Below are 20,567 nucleotides of genomic sequence, written 5' to 3' on the forward strand. Positions count from 1 at the left end.
GTAACAGATAAATGATAGTTGAATGAATAAATAAGTGGACAACAAGCACCCTCCTGATTAGAAAATGATTCCAGGACTGTATTTCTTGATCTTTCAGACCAGTATGCTCATCGCTAACCATCCCTCTCTTCAAAATGTACCACAACACAGACGTACACGACGTCTTCAGGTTGCATCCAGCTACACTCTCCATCCTCCCCACCCCACTCTACAACTGCGGAGGCTGGTGTCCATAGACTACACCAACTGGACTCTCACTTTCTGCCTTCCAATGGCATGCAGCCAGTGGAAGTAAGGGCAGATCAGAGGGAAGAAAGAAAGAGGGTTCAGGTGCTTACTCCCCCAGGCCACTCCTTTCCAGAACGTACCTTTTGACAGTGGCTGGGTTTCACGTCAGCAACTCCCATAGCTACAGCCCTTACCATGTTCTTCCCCCTTCATCCCCGTGCCCCCATGTGCCTAAAGTTCTAACTTCCCACACTTACTAGCCCAGGGCATGTTTCACCATCCTTTGCTCATTTTCCTTAGCCCTCTCCACACCTTTGAAAATAGTCCCTCCAGGGGCGCCTGGGTGGCGCAGTCGGTTAAGCGTCCGACTTCAGCCAGGTCACGATCTCGCGGTCCGGGAGTTCGAGCCCCGCATCAGGCTCTGGGCTGATGGCTCAGAGCCTGTAGCCTGTTTCCGATTCTGTGTCTCCCTCTCTCTCTGACCCTCCCCCGTTCGTGCTCTGTCTCTCTCTGTCCCAAAAATAAATAAACGTTGAAAAAAAAATTAAAAAAAAAAAAAGAGGAGAGAATCAATTTAAAAAAAAAAAGAAAAAAAAAAAAGAAAATAGTCCCTCCATTGGGTTTCCTTCACTGGGTCTTTGGAGTATGCTATCTTCCTCCAGGGCACTGACCCACATGTGAACATTTTAATATATTTAAGATATTATGGAGCACCTGGGTGGCTCAGTCGGGTAAGCACCCCACTTTGGCTCAGGTCATGATCTCATGGTCCATGGGCTCAAGCCCCACATCGGGCTCGGTGCTGACAGCTCAGAGTCTGGAGCCCGCTTTGAATTCTGTGTCTCCCTCTCTCTCTTCGTCTCCCCCACTCACACTCTGTCTCTCTCTCTCTCAAAAATAAATAAACATTAAAAAGTTTTTTAAAAAAGCTATTATTGAAAATATTCAACTAGTACAACAAACAGCGATATAAAGTTTTCTTTACCCATAAATCCCTTTTAGCTAAAAAGTGAGTATGTTTAGAGACAAGTATTAAATAAATAATAGCATAGGTGGCACACAAGTATGAAAAACGACATGAAAACTCCCAGCCACTGAAGTGGTTGGGTATTGTTCTAGAGCATCCAGAATGCTGAGCTTTAACTTACCACATACGTCCTTCCAGCCCAGTAGAGAAATTGACCCAGCCAATCAAAAGCTAAAGCCCCTGCTCCTGCAATGTTGGGTATGCGATAATTCTCTGAGATATCCGTCCCATTCAGCAGCCACACATGAACATCACCTTTCGTGTCGCTGTAGTAGAGGCTGTTGTTATACCAGTCCATGTCTCAAAACAAAATGAATTAGTAGCAGTTATTTTTCATGTATGCCAGCATAAACATGGTGAGTCAGCAAATCACTCCTGCACCTCCACATAATTTGAAAGCACGTACTAACATGATATCCATGAGAACTTCAGGGATCTATCAAGAATATTTCTATAATATTATCTCAAAAGCTCAGCCCCAGGGGACTAGGAAGAGGAATTGATATTCACCAAGCACCTCTCTTTGCCAAACATTGTCCCAGGCACTTTACGTATCTCACTTAAATCTGAAAACAAAGGTATGAAGTAGGAATTATCCCCATTTTTGACACGGGGAACCCAAGACTCAGTGAGATTATCTATTCTTCCCAAGGCCTCACAGATGAAAATGGGGAGCCCAGAGTAAAGACAACTCCAAAGCATCATTCTTCATACCATTACCATGCTACCTCCTAAGTCCAACTCCTACGTTGGTCAGAAATGCTGCTGTACTTTTAGTGGCCCAGCAAATAGATCAAATAAGTAATATGGTTATAGAAGGTGCCATCTGCAGGCAAGTTCACTGTTGCATCATCCTACAACGAAGACTTTTCCTTCATTCTAATGTGTTCTAGGCAAAATGACCCACTTCTTACTTAATATTCCTCTGTGTCAAGAAATAGTTTCTTACATTGTATTTAGAACTTCATGCAACCATTCTGTGCTTCAGTCTTACAGCAAACATAAAAAATTACTTAAGTATAGCTGTTTTTAAGTGGAAACAGGCTGTTACCATGAGACAACGTTGACAGATTCAAATACATTCAAATACATCAATAAATAGCCTCACCTTTTGTGAAATAATAAATAGCACCTATACCTGAGAACTGATATTTCTACACTGGCAGTGTAGTTCACTGAATGTTTTTTCCTTTCATTATTGTCCTACTACCCAAACACTCAATTCTTTCAATGTATTGAAGAGCGTAGGAAGAGCCTTATAAGTAGAATCCTGACGTCCAAGTGAACAAGGGATTTGGTGTTTACCTGACACATTTCCTATATCAGAGGACAGGAACTCTCCTGGGCCAAAGCTATTTAATGGCTTCCTCCAGAGCCCATCTTCTTTCACAGCCATGATAAACGGTGGTTCTGAAGCTGCTTGGGAAAAAAAAAGAAAAGAAATACTGCAGAAGGCACACGTTTTAAGGGACACATCTTATACCCCAAGATTTCCTTTACAAAGTATAAGAATATCAACGTTTGAAAAACACTGTGGAAGGACATGAATGGCTACATGTGCCTAATAGAATTACCTATCATATTAAACACGTTTTGTGATTTTGGGATAAATAATTGAAGTTGAATGTGAAGAGAAGTGTGTGGTGACATTGCCTCTAGAGCAATGTCATTGTCATGGCACAGTCCTCCTGCCCCGTTGGATACTGGTTGCCATGATCCCATGCAGAGCACCCAAAAGCCACCGTGGTAACAATAGCAATACAAACGTAATAGTTATCTTTCCGTTTCCTTTTCAGCCAAGAGGATGGAATTCAGCATAATTCAGAGCCCCTCAACTTCTCTCACTCTGACCTTCTGAGTTCCAGGGGTATTGTCACTTAACAAACCACGAGAAAGAAGAGAGCCATAAAGAAGAAGAAACGATATTGTTTCCTCAAAAATATCTTGAAAAGTTTAAAATAACAATTTAGAAATGTAAATTCAATATCACACAATGCCTTATTTGCTTTCCTAATCCAGATAATGAACACATATTCAAGTGACAAATGCACCCTCATTCTAATTTCTTTACCACCCTGGAGGAGAGGAGCTCTTAAGAACACAGAGAATAAGCCTATTTTGTCAGAATTACTCCCTAAATCAAGGACATTTTCAGTGTACGTGGGTGGCTCAGTCAGTTCAGCATCCAACTCTTGATCTTGGCTCAGGTCATGATCTCACAGTTCATGAGATCAAGCCCCACGTCAGGCTTTGTGCTGACAGCATGAAGCCTGCTTGGAGGGCTCTCTCTCCTTCTCTCTCTGCCTCTCCCCCACTCGTTTTCTCCCTCTCTCTCTCTCAAAATAAATAAACTTTAAAAAATAAAAAGACCGTTTCCTCACCTGGCACCAGAGTGGTGCCTACCAAGGGCTCTGACCAAGGGCCTGGCCCCTTGGGAGAACCGGCTCTCACAGAAACCTTGTATCTTGCAGCACTCTGCAGCTCAGGCACGTTAAGCACGGTCCCACTTATGTTAGAGAAAATCCGAGTGATTTCAGGAAAGTCCTCAGTTGATACTTTCACCTCATAAGTCCAGTTCTGCCAGGCGGAGGGGCCTAATGAGAAGAGTTAAACAACATTACTGACCAGGATGACATAGACAAGGGCAAACAAAAAATTGCCAGTAAATTCATCTACACCTTCATCTTGAGTGGAAGGGTAATTGGGCAGTAAAACCTGTTACCCCGCCAGTCATCAGGGTTAGTCTCATGATATGACTAGGACACTGTCCATTCCAGCCACACCATAGCTTTTGCTCTGTCGAAGGAGACATCATTTCTAACCAATCAGAGTCAAGCTCAGTCAAAGCTAGATGTGTGGCTACGTAAAATTGTCAGGAGGGTGTTCTATAATACCGCTAAGTGTAACCAGGCTCCTAAAGAAAAAATGTTCAATGATGAATCTCTACTACAACTCTCAGTGTTTGCATAGCACCTTCCTCTAGAAATCCAAACTATACAAGAACAAACAAACAAACAACAACAACAACAAAAACTTCCTATACGGCAGTTGAAATATACAGCAAACAGGCGTAGTTAGCTTTGTTGTAAGGTAAAAAATAGCCCATGTTTGTTAAATAGTCTAGAATCAGGAGTTGGCAAACTACAGCCCACAGGCCAGATCTGGCCCTCTGCCCGTTTTTGTAAATAAAGTTGTACTGGAACACAGCCACAGTTCCTCATTTACATATCATCTATGGCTGTTTACACACTGTAACGGCAGACTTGAGTAGCTATGACAGAGACCATATGGCCCACAGAGCTGAACATATGTACTATCTAGTCCTTCCTTTACAGAAGAAGTTTGCCCACCTCTGTGCTAGATACTAAGTGTTCTACGTAAGCACCTTAATTTTTTTTTCAATATATGAAGTTCATTGTCAAATTGGTTTCCATACAACACCCAGTGCTCATCCCAAAAGGTGCCCTCCTTAAGCACCTTAATTTAATCTGCATGACAATCCCACAGAAATATGTCAGTAACATTCTGGTTTTCCAGTAGTGGAAAACAATGCATGGGCTGGTTAAGTAGCACGCCCAGGATCATTCTACTAATAAATGACAAGGCCCGCCTTTGAAACCATGTAGGCTGGCCCCAGAGCCCACCTGCTGACCCTCCATACACACTGCCTCTCTAGAGATGAAAGTTCAAGTTCAAAGAGCTTTAAGGAATTGCTCCAATTCATGTCAGGTCTAGATGGGTCCAAATCTCAACCCACCTTCTCTATCCCTCTGGCTAATACATTCACTCAGACCACAGTGTCAGTGTCTGGCCCCTGGGTGACATTCAATGAATGTGCAAACTATTCTGTTGGGATATACATGGTGAATACAGAGATCCTAATAATAAATGCAGAACAAATGTATAAGCACTTTTTCTGGAGTTAAAAAGCATTTCTGGTTGATGACTGAATAATCACCTACGGATTCTCAAAATTGAGTCGCATGTCAAGCAGTTCAAACTCTCCTTCCATCAAGGCCAGAAACCACACTGGGGAGGGGGCACTCACTGGCTCCTATGGCGAGGGCAGGGGGTTTCCACTGAACCAGGGCCTGGTGGGAGCCAAAGAGCACGGAGAGCTGCTGGGGGCGGCCCGGCATGGGGTGCGGCTGGGCGTAGGAGCCAAAGATGACCAAGTTCCCAAATCCAAACTCTTCTATGTGACTCAGGTCGCATCCCACGATGAACTCATTGAAAGACAAAGAGTCTTGTTGGAAAACAGCCTTGCCATCTGTGACAAGGAAGTCATTGTTTTCACAAGCAAAGCTCTTCACATCGGCAAAGGAGACATGAGCTAGGACAGGATGGGAAGCAGAGCCGTCCAGAAACGTTGACATGAAGACACGAGCGGTGTCATTGAAATAAATGATTCGCTTGGACTGTGGCTTCACTGCAAAGTCCTTTAACGTGCAACTCTCCACAATACGCAGGGCTTCTGAGTCCCGACCAGATGGCACTGGGAGATCTACTCTATAAATGCCGTCTTTCAGGAGATAAAACGCATACCTGACATAGGAGCAAAAGAAGCCAGGTGTGATCCAATGCAAGGGTGAGGGTAACACTTTGTCCTGTTGTGCAGTCAGAACCTCTGATCTTACCAGTCACTGAGTCCAGGGTGTCCCAAGGTGCAAAAGAGTAAAGGTCTTTACTAAAGATACGCACTATTCATTTAAGTTAGAGGCTGAAACATTGCAAAATTTCAGTCTCACTTAACAATGCTTTGTCTCTAACCATATATGTGACTTTCTAAGGAATCAGAAAATTTAAGAGCAGAAAGGGTCTTTACGATTTTCTAATGAAGCCTACTTTTTTTTTATGTTTAATTATATTTTGAGAGAGTGCAAGCAGGGGAGGGGCAGACAGAGGGGGACAGAGGAAGCAGGCTTTGCACTAACAGCAGCAACCCCCATGTGGGGCTCGAACTTGCGAACCACGAGATCACAACCTGAGCCCGAGTCAGATGCTCACCTGACTGAGCCACCCAGACGCCCCCTAATGAAGCTTACTTTTAAAGGAAAGCATATTATATAAAAATTACATGCCTACATGTGTTATTTATTGTAAAACACTTTTCTCCATAATGCACATAGTCTTAAATCTAATTCTTTCAATAAATTTTCCCATGCATTGTGAATTATAAAATAAAGCAAAAATGCTTAACCACAGTTAAGCTACAGTTATTATTTTGCCACAGTTATTATTTTGCTATAAATATCTTATAGTATATAAATATAATAGTAAAACTACTTTGCATTTTGGAGTAGACTAAGTTTTTTTTTTTAATAGTTACAGTTGAGTGGGGCAATAGAGCTACCATTTTACAAATCATAAAGATTAAAACCCCACAAGACAGCAAAACAGCTGGGATGGACCACCCAGCAGTTAGGAGAAGCCAATGGAAATCTCATGGCAACAGTGAAGGTGAGTTTTTAATAATAAAAACACCACCAAAATATTTCACTGATAAACCAAATCTGTAAATAGAATTTGAACTAAAACATAAAACTATTAATTTGGATGAAGCTAATTTTGAATGGGTGATCATGGAGACAGATGCTAACAAAAGTATACTTCTGCTGAGTAAATCTTTCTTATCACAACCCTGTGGATTGACAGGATTCCAACATTTCATCACAACTGTCCAATCATTTTCTTTGTCCTATTCAGTCCCGTTCTTGTTCTCCTTGATGGCTGTCCCAAATCTTTATCAATATGCTCCACTCCTGTGCTAGAATAATATCTGAGATATAAACTCCATGCTGAGATGTTAACCTATGTTTCTTGTCTTAAGAAAGGGTTGTAGCAGGGCGCCTGGGTGGCTCAGTCGGTTAAGTGGCCGACTTCGGACCAGGTCATGATCTCACGGTCCGTGAGTTCGAGCCCCGCGTCGAGCCCCGCGTCGAGCCCCGCGTCGAGCCCCGCGTCGAGCCCCGCGTCGGGCTCTGTGCTGACAGCTCAGAGCCTGGAGCCTGTTTCAGATTCTGTGTCTCCCTCTCTCTGACCCTCCCCCGTTCATGCTTTGTCTCTCTCGGTCTCAAAAATAAACACTAAAAAAAAAAATTTTTTTTTTAAAAAGAAAGGGTTGTAGCAGGCAAAAAGCGGAAACAACTTGGCTCTTAACTGCCTGCTTTTGTTTACCAAATTCAAAGCTATTAAGGGAATATAAAGGGATTTCAGGGTAGATAAGAGGAAGATTTGGCATGAAGATTACAATCCTTGTACTGAAGTAAAGAGGAGTGTGGGTCTTTAATACTCTTTGCCACTTTGGAGGGGAAAGAAAAGAGAGTGAAAGTTAACAGAGCTGGGGTGTGGGGGGGGAGGGGAAAAGAAGGCAGAGAGAGGAAAGGGGAGGGGGGAAGAAGGCAGAGGGAAGAAGGGAAGAAGTTTCGAAGCCTCAATGAGTGAATAATTCACTGGTGCAAAATAACAACATAAACCATTCTTTAATGCTTTTTTTTAATGTTTATTTTTGAGAGGGAGAGTGGGGGAGGGGAGAGGGGGACCGAGGATATGAAGCAGGCTCTGCGCTGACAGCAGAGAGCCCGATCCAGGGCTTGAACTACTGAACTGTGAGATCATGACCTGTGCCAAAGTCGGACACTTAACAGACTGAGCCACCCAGGAGTCCAAAGGAAACCATTTTTAATGCCAGGAGAATAAATGATTTCACACATTTGGAGTTCCTTAGGATCACTACAAGCAAAGTGTTGCTGAAAGTTATATGCTGATTTTTACAGAAACCCTATTATTGTATAGGGAGATGATTAGAAGACAGACATTGGGGGGCGCCTGGGTGGCGCGGTTGGTTAAGCGTCCGACTTCAGCCAGGTCACGATCTCGCGGTCTGTGAGTTCGAGCCCCGCGTCGGGCTCTGGGCTGATGGCTCAGAGCCTGGAGCCTGTTTCCGATTCTGTGTCTCCCTCTCTCTCTGCCCTTCCCCCGTTCATGCTCTGTCTCTCTCTGTCCCAAAAATAAATAAACGTTGAAAAAAAAATTAAAAAAAAAAAAAAAAAAGAAGACAGACATTGGGAGCCAAGTACTGGTCCCATTGCAAAAGAGCCGTGCGATCTTGGGTCATTACTAACCTGTGCCTTACTTTCCTATCTGTAAACTGACATAGCAAAAGTACCTACTTCATAGGGATGAACAAGAACTAACTGAATTTTTGGAAGTAATACACTTAGAAGCACATACTAAGTGCCCAATTAATATCAATTATCGTTAATATTTCTAGTCACATTTCAAAATCTAAGCACAAAACAGTTTTATCCTAATGGAAAAAAAAGAGCCACCAAAAACCTCACTAAGATGAATTTTGAGTGATTGATGTAATGGGTGAATTTTATTATCCTTATTACATTTATTATACATAATATTATAAATATAATAATATAATATTATTACACATAATAGTATAAATATATTTATTATTATTTTAGTAGGTGAAGTTTATTTATAAAATGAGGCTTTCTGTGTAATGGCCAGCAACAAAGTTCCATTTCATAGGATCTTAGACTTTTACAAATGAGAAAAATAATATTCAGGGAATCCAAAAGACTTATCCTACATCACAGTGTTTTTCAAACACATTCTTGAATTCAGTGATTCATTCAATCCTAAGGTAAAATAAGTAACTAGTAAAGTACGAACAAATATGAATGAAAACTTGATTTCAGATCAACAATGAGCAACCTTTGTTTTTAATGTCAATTCATGAAAAATAAAAAGCGCCTTGGGCTATATACTTTGTTTTCATTCAAAACGAAAACAATTTTACTCCTACAGGAAAGAAAAAAAAAAGTAATCTTACAAACATTGGCCTTGCTTATTGTTATTAATCTGTTATTATCCGGTCACATTTAAGAAATAACATTCACAAAATAATTTTCTGTGTTTGCATCCTTCACATTTATGTGCATTTGGAGATCACAACATATATTCACAGGGAATACCTCATGTCATACTCAAAATAACCCAACCAGGCCAGCATTGTTATCTTCCACATATGAATAGATAAACGAAAAGTTACTTGCTACAAGTCGTACTGCAATTTAAGGAGGACAGCTGAGCTAAAATGTGTCTATTTCATTTGTGGGGGGAAAAATAGATATTTATAGCGGGAAATTTTTCCTTATTATTAACCATCAATACCTGTGTCCAAAGGTGGGTGATAGCAGCTATCTTGCAAAGCCAGCTTCTGATAGGTGTGAGAACCAGACCAGAGAAATGAATTGGTGTTGAATTGCTCAGCAAAAGAAACAGTACGATGAAAGGAAGCAGTCAGAAAGGACTTCCCGCGGGGAATGTTGAGGGGGCAAAGGGACCCGGAGTCATGCCATAAAATGACAAATCCAGGACTGGAATCTATCCCTGAGTCCCCCACAAGAAGTCTTTCCCATATACCCATATTTTACCGTGAAGGAGAGGAAAATCTACTCAACCTGAGAAGTTGTAGTTCAAGTTTGCAAGAAATTTCCTCGTGGCTCTATAAAAGGAAAACTTTGCCTAAAATTATATTTTATTTTATTTGAAATAAGATCTATAGATTGGTTCCTCTAATTCTATGATGTTTCATTGTCAAGCAAGTTTCCCAAAGATTCTTGCCAAGGAAGAGAATCCATCATCATAAGGTTAACACTTACCCATTGTACGAATCAGCCACAATTTTTTGAGGTGTGGTAATTGACGGAGGAGTAATTTCCTCAGTGTTTGAGCAGTTCTCTAAATCACAGGTGTACACCTAGAGAATCAAGCATGCATCAGTATAGATCAGTGTCTGTCTATGTTCAGTTTGGCAACAAGTATTTCTTTTTTTATTTTTTCACTGTGTCCCCTACCCTCACACCCTCTCTAACAATAAGTATTCCCGAGCATCTGTTCTGTGCTTAGAATTTGCTAGTCACTGATCACTTTTCAAAGTATAAGAAAGAAAAAAAAAACTTAAAAGTCAGTTTTATATCCTATATCCTAATGAGTGTGTATCTTTGTTTACATCAATAAAATACAAAAACCTATTTTTCTGGCTTGTGGAAGCACTCAACTACTTTTTTTAAGATTTTTTTTTTAATTTGAAAGAGAAAGAGAACACAAGCAGGGGAGACAGGCAGGGGGATGGGTGAGAGAGAGAGAGAGAGAGAGAGAGAGAGAGAGAGAATCCTAAGCAGGCTCTACACTTAGCTCAGAGTCCAACACAGGGCTCAATCCCATGACCCTGGGACCATGACCTGAGCTGAAATCAAGAGTTGGACACTCAACCAACTGAGCCACCCAGGCGCCCCAGAGATTTTTAAGTAATCTGTACAGCCAACGTGGAGCTTGAACTTACAACCCCGAGATCAAGAGTCACATGCTCGACTGACTGAACCAGTCAGGCACTCCTCAACTATTTTTTAATATTTAAGCTATATCCAAGTTTATGGGCTTCCAGCAATGGTGATTGTAATAAGCTTGTCCCTTTGAAATAAGGAAACTTGAAACACATCAAGTGTGTCTCCTTAAAGATTTCAGTTATACTGTATTTTCAGAAACCTACTAAAGTTATCCCTGGCTGTCTAATTTAAACTGCCTGCAGTTGATTTTAATTATGATCGGTAGTCTCACCTAGTGATAGCACAGACCACTCTCTTATGGAAAGTGAGTTATCACAAATGTAATAAACCCGTGGCTCTAAAAAATCACAAATAAAGATGACTTAAAGGTAGGTCAGGATTAGTCCTAGGTAAATTCTAGACCCGCCTATAGACCAGATCTGTGATTCATTGCTAACCCAGCGTCTAGAACATAGCAAATATTCAGTGAGTATTTATTGAATGAATTATGTTTACTTGTAAATATACCGAGAAATGCATGTGTCAATATCTAGCTGTTCGCTTTAAATTCTCCGACTAACCCGTTCGTCCATGATGAAATACATCCTCTGATAAAGCCAGTCTACGGAGATGGAAGAAATTAATCCTGAGCCTTTGTAAAAAATTCTCAGGTCAGACACATCAGACATGTTGGCAACCTCTTTCACCCATATGAGAGTTCCTTCAGAGAAATACACAACTTGCTGGTGGACATTGATCGCTATTCCTAGAAGAGCCATGCAAATACATGTCTGTTACTATACAACAACCAGGAAAAAAAAGTACGTGACAGAAAATGTATTTCTTTTCATTTTTAATAAGGAGATCATAACAGAAGTCAGTCTGGATCTTTTTTTTTTTTCACACTAAGGGAACATTTCTTTCATTATACTGACCTGTAATATTACTGTATATAGCATCTGAATGAAGGCAATGTGCTTCATCTACCAGATGTTTTAAAGATCTCTTTCTTAGAGAAGATTTTCTGGATAAAAAGAGCCACTGTTCCTCTTCTTGAACTAAAACAATAACACGATTTACAGACAGACCAACCATATACACATTGACACACACGCAAAAGAACCCATTACCATCCTTCAAAGCAAGACAACTAATGCTTGAAAGAGGCTGCTCAGATTTTTGTCTGAAGACACTGGGACATTTCAACTGCAGTACAAATCACATTTAGTCCATGATGAGGGGAGCGAAGTTCAGTGTCAATCAAGTAGGATTTATACATATGTGCCCCAGAGGGCCCCCAGAATAAGATCACATAAGGGATCACCGTTTTCAACAGCCTTGCCCCAAGTAGGAGCTCGGCTCGTTACCCCCAGCCATGAGAATGTGACTGCTTGGTGGAGGTGGGCCAGCCCAGGCCAGACTGGCTTGTTGCATAACACCAGGCAGACACTGCTTGTCTCTTTTTTCTTCAATGATCTCTCCCTTTGAGGCCAGAGAGAAGTCCTTAGAGCAATGAAATCTGAGGACTGCAGAGCTCGGCTTGACGTCCCACTCAACTGGAGCCTGATGCCGTGTGCGTCGACGAACACTTTTAGGGCAATTAATAAAAGTTATGCAATAATTGCAGTAACAACAACCTCAAGCCTGTTCTATATTTAACTCGCCCTTCGGATGCTTCTTGCATAACAGAAATGTCTCTCCTTTCCTAGAGCCCGGTAACAGCCAAAAAAACCAAAGGCCGGCGATAGATGACATTGAATACACACTGGCATAGATGCGTGCAGATAATTCATTATTGTTTTTCCCACACGGGCCTCATACAGGAAGTACTCAGTCTCTCAAGGCAGTTGTTGAAATGCCAAAGTGAAAACAAAAATGACACTGGCAAAAAAATAACAAAAGCTAATTTGGTAGATTGAATATTAAAAATGGTAAAGTGTCAATTATTAAAGCCAGATATATTTTAAAACCTTAAGGAGAATGGAAGAAACAAATATGTGATATGTATTAATTGATGATACATAATATGAAATGGGGTTGAGGGCAAAAAGATTATATGTGTCCCTAAGTATCTAAATATGAGTCACAATCACTAGTGATTTCATCTGAAACTAAGGATTTGCTTGCGGCCATTTTTTTATCCCTAAAATTTTCATTCTAAGTTTTAAACTTCTAAATTCTGACTTAAGAACATGGGTCTCATAACTTCCTTCTGTTTGCCAAATAAGGGGATTCATTTAAAACCGAAAGCTTACCAAGTGCCAAAAGACAGTGTTTATTTGGGCAGAAGAGGTGGGGTTCTTGGGCTCCACCAGATGACCCCGGACTCTGAGCGCTGAACCCACCCTTGCCACCCCTCAGTTCCAAGTAACAAAGGAGCATTCCCAGGCTGTACCTGCTGAGGATGGAGTGGTAATACTAGATTCTGCTTCTGGCCCCTCACCAACTTCATTTACTGCTGCAATGGAAAACCTATTCCAAAAACAATTTGGAGAGATGTGTTTCACATGGCATGGTGTGAACATGAGATAAAAAGAGAAGGAGCAATATTTCTATTTAAAGAACAATGTGGCAATGCATGTATCTAGTTTCTCGGTACCACTGCTCAGCCCTGAAACGACCATCAATCACATCCTTATTTGCATTCCCCGGAGACCAGGTCAGGGTCACAGAGGTCAAAAGCTGAACTCTGCTATCTACATGACCCCCATTCCTACCCTAATTTAAAGAGGTGTTAGTAAATGCTAGAAAAGCTAACAGTAATAAAATAATCTCCCTAACGATTAATTTAAAAAATAAATAAATAAAGCACCACTAACAGAATTTCACCTCCTTACTTTTTTCATGTTGGATTAAATAAAGAAATGGTATCATGGTGTATATGGTGTCTTTATTAGTGCCTCTTTATAAGGATCCTCTGAATATAATAGAAATACTTCGGAATGTTTTTGCTTAGGACACTGTAATCTAACACACAAACTTGAGGAAAGCTACAAGAACTTCAACCCAACAGCACAAAGTCAAGGGGAGTTCTCCAAATACATTTAAACAACTTTGGGGCCATATTTCTTCAATAATTACTATGCCTGCAGCCATGCTGGCTACAATTACCTTGCACCACTTAATTCTTACCTGTAGGTGGTGTTTGGAAGAGTGGAGTAAAACTGGAAACTGGTTCTCTGTGTCCCTGAATCTAATTGTTGATTTTTGCTGATCAGCCTTAAGTTATAACCCAAAATAGGTCCTCCCGGGAATTGGGGTGGAGCCCAACTGACTTCCACAGTGTCGGGACTTGAGCTCTCGATATTTCTGATGGAAGGAGCAGTTTCCGGAACTAGAAGAAGTAATGGTGACATGGTGAGCAGGAAAATTACAGGCACAAATTTAAATAGGATAGGAAAAAAGTTTTGTGTTCTGAAGTGTAAATTAAATATTTGTATTAATATTCAAAGTAAGTGATAGGAGGTGGTAAGATATCTATGAGCTGCGACTCTTGATCCCTGAATGAGACCAGTTAGCTACTTTCGTGAGGGACTCTTTCAAGTATTATTTTCCTTGCATCTCCTTTATGAAATAAAATTAAATGTGGAGGTACGTAAATAGGAGAATTGTTCTGGAAAAAAATTATCAAAAATCTCCGGAGAGCTGAATGAATTGAAACTGTAGGGTGGTGCCCGGTGCGGAAGGAGAGGAGAAGCTATAATAAAACAGGAGTCAATGATTAACGCGAGTTGGAAGAAGTAAATCCTGGGCCTTCTCACTCAGGAGAGTGCTATAGCCTGACTAGTTCCAGCTGAAGATACAGGTTCAGATAAGCAAAATTTAGAACAGTGTGCTTCCCTCTTGCTGGCCTCAGCTGTGCTGGCCCAGACTGTGTGTTCCTTACCCCAGCTCCCAGGGTCCCTTGGAATCCAAGTTGACTGTGTTTAAGGCAGGACCCTCTCCCTTATGAAGGATTCAAGGAACATGCGTGAATTAATTAAGCATTCACTCACAGACTTTAGAAGCTATCTAAGTAGCAAAGAGCAGACAGAAAAACAAATGATCTAACAGCCTATCTGCCTTCATGCCTCCACCTACTTCTCATAACTCCCACCCCTGAAACCACACTCTTTTATTTCCTCTTCCCAGAGAAAGACATACTCTGATGTCACTTTGTTCTTGTGTAGACTTCGCTCCCTCTGAACACGTTTGGCAAATGTTCTGCATCACTCCTGACTAATGAGAGTTGGTAGAAATAAGACAGTTCAACCTTCACAGTGGATGAGTTTTTAAAGGGCCTGTTAATTGATCTCTTGGCCTTTCTCTGATACAGTTCCTCCTCAACTCTCAGACTAATCTTTGAAAAACACAAACCTCATTGTGTCCACTCCTCTGCTCCACGCATTCAGTCACCTTGGCGAGCAGAGGGGTACAAATCATCTTTCACTAATCAGAATCAGGATGTCAAAAAACCTAATTCATTAGGGCCAATGCTCAGACATGATCTGCTTCACTTTGAGCAAGTTAGATGCCACCTACATGGTGAGCTGTGATTCTTGTCCAAATCTCTCCCACAAAAATCCTCCCCAAAAGGCTGGTCAGGTTGGGCAAGATAATCCCTGACTAATAACAATTCCACTTGGTTAAGAAATTATCTTCATCAGGGCACCATCTAGAATCATACATTTCCCATCAAGAAAAGAAGAGGGCCATGAAGCATGAAACACAAAACAGAGACCTATAAGTTTTAATGTGGCCAGAAAAGTGAGAAAGAATTGAAGAATAAGGCGCTATCCACGAAAAGGATACCCAGTGTAGGTCCAGAATACCTGGAGGGCCTGAGAGCTTACAAATCCAGAAGAAAGGCCCAGAAATGGAAAGCAAAATTTGCCTTCTTCATTATTTTGATGTGACTAGCCATGCGCCCTGGATCATGTTATCTCTCCAGCATCAGAAAATGCTCCAGCGCTGTTAGGATGCATGAGACACTAGTTTGAACAAAGAAGGATCCATGTATTCTACTCTGCCTGGGAACATTTCAAATACTGTCCTAGGCCAGTGTCTGACCTGAGGTTCTGAGGATGGTCAGGGAATAATCAGCAGAGGTGGCCACACACAGCCTAAAATCTGATCAACAATAAGAGGGCACTAGTCAGGGAAGGGGAAAAATTCCTCAACCAGCTTCATCAGCTGTCCAGCTATGCTTCCGGGCATGGCCTAGTTCAGTGTGAAGCTCTTTGCACACTGCCAAATCTCCAGAACTAAGGCGTAGGGACATCTAACATCTGCCTGGAGTAAGCCCCCCAGGTCCATTCAGCTAACCCTGCAGGTAAAGGCACCAGACAACTCTCCTTCATTGTCCGTCCCAGGCATTTATCCCCCTGAAATGCTCTAAGCTTGAATCCTTTTCCTGGTGTGGAAGTCACATCTTCAAAAGAAGAAATCAGAAACCGCTCCAAAAAAATGTGCTATTTTTTTTTTCAAATCATGTCTGTTAAAATATTAAAGTATTATCATAACCTCCATGCTGGTCACACTACGTCTGTGCTTTCAAATCTCTCTCATTCCCTCAATTCATTCTATGTGTAGTTGACAAAATTACCTTTTTAAGAAGCATGTGAAGCAATTACTTCTCTGCTTTAAAACCATCCTTAACTCTTAGTGGCTTATTGAGGTTTATACTGACTACCTTATTTAATACCTGATGTCCTTCACCCCATGTCCCATTTCCAAATCCCTGACAGACGCTGTTCAAAATGTTCCTCTTACCCAGGCGCCTGGGTGGCTCAGACAGTTAAGTGTCTGACTCCTGATTTTGACTCAGGTCATGATCTCATGGTTTGTGAGTTTGATCCCTGCATCGAGCCCAGCGTGCAGCCCCTCTAGGAGACCCGCATGGAGCCCTGCATGGGGCTCCAGGCTGAGAGCATGGAGCCTGATTGAGATTCTCTCTCTCCCTGTCTCTCTGCCCCTCCCCCAGTCTCTTTCAAAAATAAATAAATAAATTTTTTAAAAAATGTTCCTCTTACCATAGTACACAGCACCTTTCCAATTACAATCTACTTTCCTTATTTATTATGTTTACTCCTTAGAGTATGTCTCCTCCTCCAAAAGGTGAACAGCACAAGAACAGGGAGTTCTGTATTGACCACAGAGGTACAGGGAGCACCTAGAATGCCAGTTGATCCCAGAGGTATAGCGACTTGACATATAGTGAGGTACGCAGTTACTGAACGGATCGATTGATGAAGGAATCATTTATTTCATTATTTAAAATAAACACAAACCAAACTAAAACTTTGGAATAATCTCCTCATTTCATAAGTAACACGGGTGCACCATACCTCCATAAGGATGAGTCCTGTAACTGGGACTTGGCAGAGAAGACAGCTGTAGCTGGGCTGTGAGGATCCAGACCACTCGAAAAATATACTCAGTGAAGGGATGCAGGGATTCTACTGTGTATGAGAGCTTGGACACAGCCTACATCAATGAGAGATTAATAGTCAGCATTTACAGAATCACCACCGCACGATGCGACTCAAGAACACAGATTAGTTTGTAAAAGATGCATGCCTTTTTTGGCTATCGGGTGACCCAGGGCCCATCAGACCAGGAGAAAACAGAGGCCTGGAGCTTAGAGCTGAGCCATCCAGATGTCAGTCGACATAATTCACACCAAAAGTCCCTCCTTCTTCAAAATTGCAAAACTATGGATTCAGCCCTCTGCCATGTACCTCAAGGTTTTACTTTACCTTTTCTATGTTCATATACTTAGTGTCTTGGGATTATTCTCTGAACTTGCTCATGCTTGCTTTCCTAAAAGGGACAGTTCTAGGTGACCTTCTTGCCCTCCCTCCTAGTTGGAATCACTGTGGGTGGGATGGGCAGATAAGGATCAATGTTTATGAGTATTGATTATGTGATGTTGTGCTGAAGGAACAAAATATGTCTAATAATATGTTTTCTTCAAAAATAAAGGATTTAGCATCAACATGTGGGAGTACTAGAGATTAAAATTCATCTAGGGGCGCCTGGGTGGCGCAGTCAGTTAAGCGTCCGACTTCAGCCAGGTCACGATCTTGCGGTCTGTGAGTTCGAGCCCCGCGTCAGGCTCTGGGCTGATGGCTCGGAGCCTGGAGCCTGTTTCCGATTCTGTGTCTCCCTCTCTCTCTGCCCCTCCCCCGTTCATGCTCTGTCTCTCTCTGTCCCAAAAATAAATAAACGTTGAAAAAAAAAATTTTTTTAAATAAAATTCATCTAATCCAACCACTCACATTATGCTTAAATCTTCTCCAAAATGTCTTTATGCCTATAATATATGCAGTAATTTGGCACTGCTAATAATTCGGAAAAAAAATCTGTGTGTATGTACATAGGCAGCTTTTCACACCTCAGTATAAGTCCAGCTTCCAGGAAGTTGTGCGTATTTCCACTGAATGATGTATTTGACTCCAGAGATGTTGGCAGATTTCCATCGTAACGTCACACTATGGCTTCCGATGGAAGAAGCAAAGGGTGCTGTGGGGAGGCCTGCATTTTCTGGGGAGAAAGGAAGATTTCATTCGCCATGCACCTCTGTCTGTCATATCAGAAGAAAGGGTGTCCGTTTCATCTAGTGCTCTCAGGACTCTCTTGTTACAACTACATCTTGCCACAAAAACCCACCTGAATAATAAAAGATGCATATAGTCAACTGATTAATATTCTGAAAATCAGCTAATCAGTCTGGCATCGTTTTCCCCATAGTATTCATTAATATGTTTTTCATTTTTTACAGGCAAGGACCATGGAGCGTTCTGAGAATGTCCAGTTTTCTCTTACTAAACCACTTCCTTCTAGGTGAGGGGGCTGGGTGCCAGGAATATGGTACATAACAGCACCATCCATTGTCCCAGAACGTGTATCCCAATTCACACTACAATTCTCGTTATTGGTCATCTTGTCAATAAATCATTTTTATTGTTTTTAATTTATTTATTTTTGAAAGAGAGGGAGACAGAGACAGAGCATAAGTGTGGGAGGCGCAGAGAGAGAAAGGGAGACACAGAATCTGAAGCAGGCTCCATGCTCCAAGTTGTCAGCACAGAGCCCAACGTGGGGATCAAACTCATAAACCGTGAGATCGTGACCTGAACCGAAGTCAGACGCTTAACGGGCTGATCCTCCCAGGTGTCCCAGTAAGTTATTTTTATATGTACAAGTAGTTGTACTCCAAAGGATTCTATATTCAGTTGTTCTATAATGTAAAATATCTTGTGTCTTCTAAACATTAGTAACATCACAACTGGCAACACACATTTATTGGTGCTACTTTCAGGCACTGTACAAGGGGCTAGAATTTGGAATGGTATGTTCCCCGGGGATGAAGTTATTTCACTTTACTTTTTCTATTTTCCAAAATTGTGACTGATTTACTACTTGAGCTTGCTTCCCCCCCCAATTATTTATTGTGTAAAATACACATGACAAAAATTTACTGTCTTAACATTTTTAAGTGTGTTCAGTGGTATTAAGTACATTTATATTGTTGTGCAACCATAACCACCATCCATCTCCAGAACTCTTTTCCTCTTGCAAAACTGAAACTCTACCCATTAAACACGAACTTCCCATTCTTTACCCCCACCCGCACCCCCGCCTCTGGCAGACACCATTCTACTTTCTGTCTCTGTGATTTTGAATACTCTGATCCCTCACATAAGTGTCATCAAACACTATTTGTCTTTTTGTGACAGGGCTGATCTCACTTAACATAATGTCCTTAAGATTCATCCATGTTGAACATGGCATCCTTGCCTTGTTCCTGACCTTAGAGGATACAATTTCTTTTGTAAAAAAATAAATAATCACTACTCTGGTTGAGAAAACATAATAGTCAATTTCCTTCATTTTTAAGGCTGAATAACGTCCCATTGTATGTATGTATCAAAGTTTGCTTATCCATTCCTCCATCAATGGACACTTGGATTGCTTTCATGTTTTAGCTATCGTGAATTCAATAAGAAGTGGATAGATAGCATCAGTGTATAAATATCACTTCATGACCCCGCTTTATTTTGAGTATATATCCACAAGGGGAATTGCTGGATTATATGGTAAATCTATGTTTAATTTTTTAAGGAGCCACCATGCTGTTTAGCACAGAGGTTATGCCATTTTACATTGCCACCAACAATGCACAAGTGTTCCATCTGCTTCACATCCTCATTAACACTTTTATTTTTCTGGATTTTTTTTTGAGAGTAACCATTCTAGTTTTAATTTGCAGTTCCCCAATTGTTTAGTGATGTTGAGTATCATTTCCTGTGCTTATCGATCATTCGTATATCTTCTTTGGAGAAATATCCATTCAAATCCTCCACCTATTTTTGAATTGGGTTGTTTGGTTTGTTTTGGTTGTTAAATTTTAAGAGTCTCAATATATTCTGGATATGAATCCCTTATCAGATATATGATTTACAAATGTTTTCTTCCATTATGTTGTTGCCTTTTTGCTCTATTGACAGTGTCTATTGATGCATATTTTTTTTAATTTTACTGAAGTCCAATTTGTCTATTTTTTTCTCTTGTTGCTTTTGCTTTGTGTCATATCCAATAAGTCACTGCCAAATCCAATGTTGTAAAGCTTTTGCTCTATTTTTAATTCTAAGAGTGGTATAGTTTTAGTTCTTACATTTAGGTCATGAATCCATTTTGAGTTAACTTTTTCATATGATATTATGTAAGGGTCCAACTTCATTCTTTTGTATGTGGATATCCAGTTTCCCAAAGGGAAAGACTTTTTCCCTTTGAATAGTGTAGGCACACTTGTCAAAAATCATTTGACTATCCAAATAGGATTTATTTCTGGACTCTATTCTAATCCATTGATCTATATGTCTGTCTTTTTGCCAATGTCACACTATTTTGATGACTGTAACTTATCACTCTAAGTTTGAAATCAGGAAGTATGGGTCATCCAGATTTGTGCTTCTTTTTAG

At 40.9% G+C, this 20,567-nt stretch overlaps 1 protein-coding gene across 6 annotated transcripts in view; it reads right to left on the minus strand.

Moving 5' to 3' along the window:
• ROS1 (ROS proto-oncogene 1, receptor tyrosine kinase) overlaps positions 1-20,567 on the minus strand; it is a 126,580-nt gene that overhangs the window by 78,026 nt on the left and 27,987 nt on the right. For all 6 annotated transcript variants that reach the window (XM_045057951.1, XM_045057948.1, XM_045057946.1 and 3 more), the window contains exons 6-16: positions 17,978-18,126; positions 16,929-17,067; positions 13,735-13,936; positions 12,998-13,074; positions 11,538-11,660; positions 11,184-11,368; positions 9,937-10,034; positions 5,304-5,800; positions 3,637-3,849; positions 2,561-2,671; positions 1,377-1,555 (exon numbers count right to left, since the gene is read on the minus strand). In XM_045057951.1, the coding sequence (XP_044913886.1) occupies positions 1,377-1,555; positions 2,561-2,671; positions 3,637-3,849; positions 5,304-5,800; positions 9,937-10,034; positions 11,184-11,368; positions 11,538-11,660; positions 12,998-13,074; positions 13,735-13,936; positions 16,929-17,067; positions 17,978-18,126 (1,973 nt within the window). The remainder of the gene's footprint in view (positions 1-1,376; positions 1,556-2,560; positions 2,672-3,636; positions 3,850-5,303; positions 5,801-9,936; positions 10,035-11,183; positions 11,369-11,537; positions 11,661-12,997; positions 13,075-13,734; positions 13,937-16,928; positions 17,068-17,977; positions 18,127-20,567) is intronic.

This window comes from Felis catus, chromosome B2 (assembly GCF_018350175.1).
Source record: "Felis catus isolate Fca126 chromosome B2, F.catus_Fca126_mat1.0, whole genome shotgun sequence".
Classification (NCBI taxonomy): Eukaryota; Metazoa; Chordata; class Mammalia; order Carnivora; family Felidae; genus Felis; species Felis catus.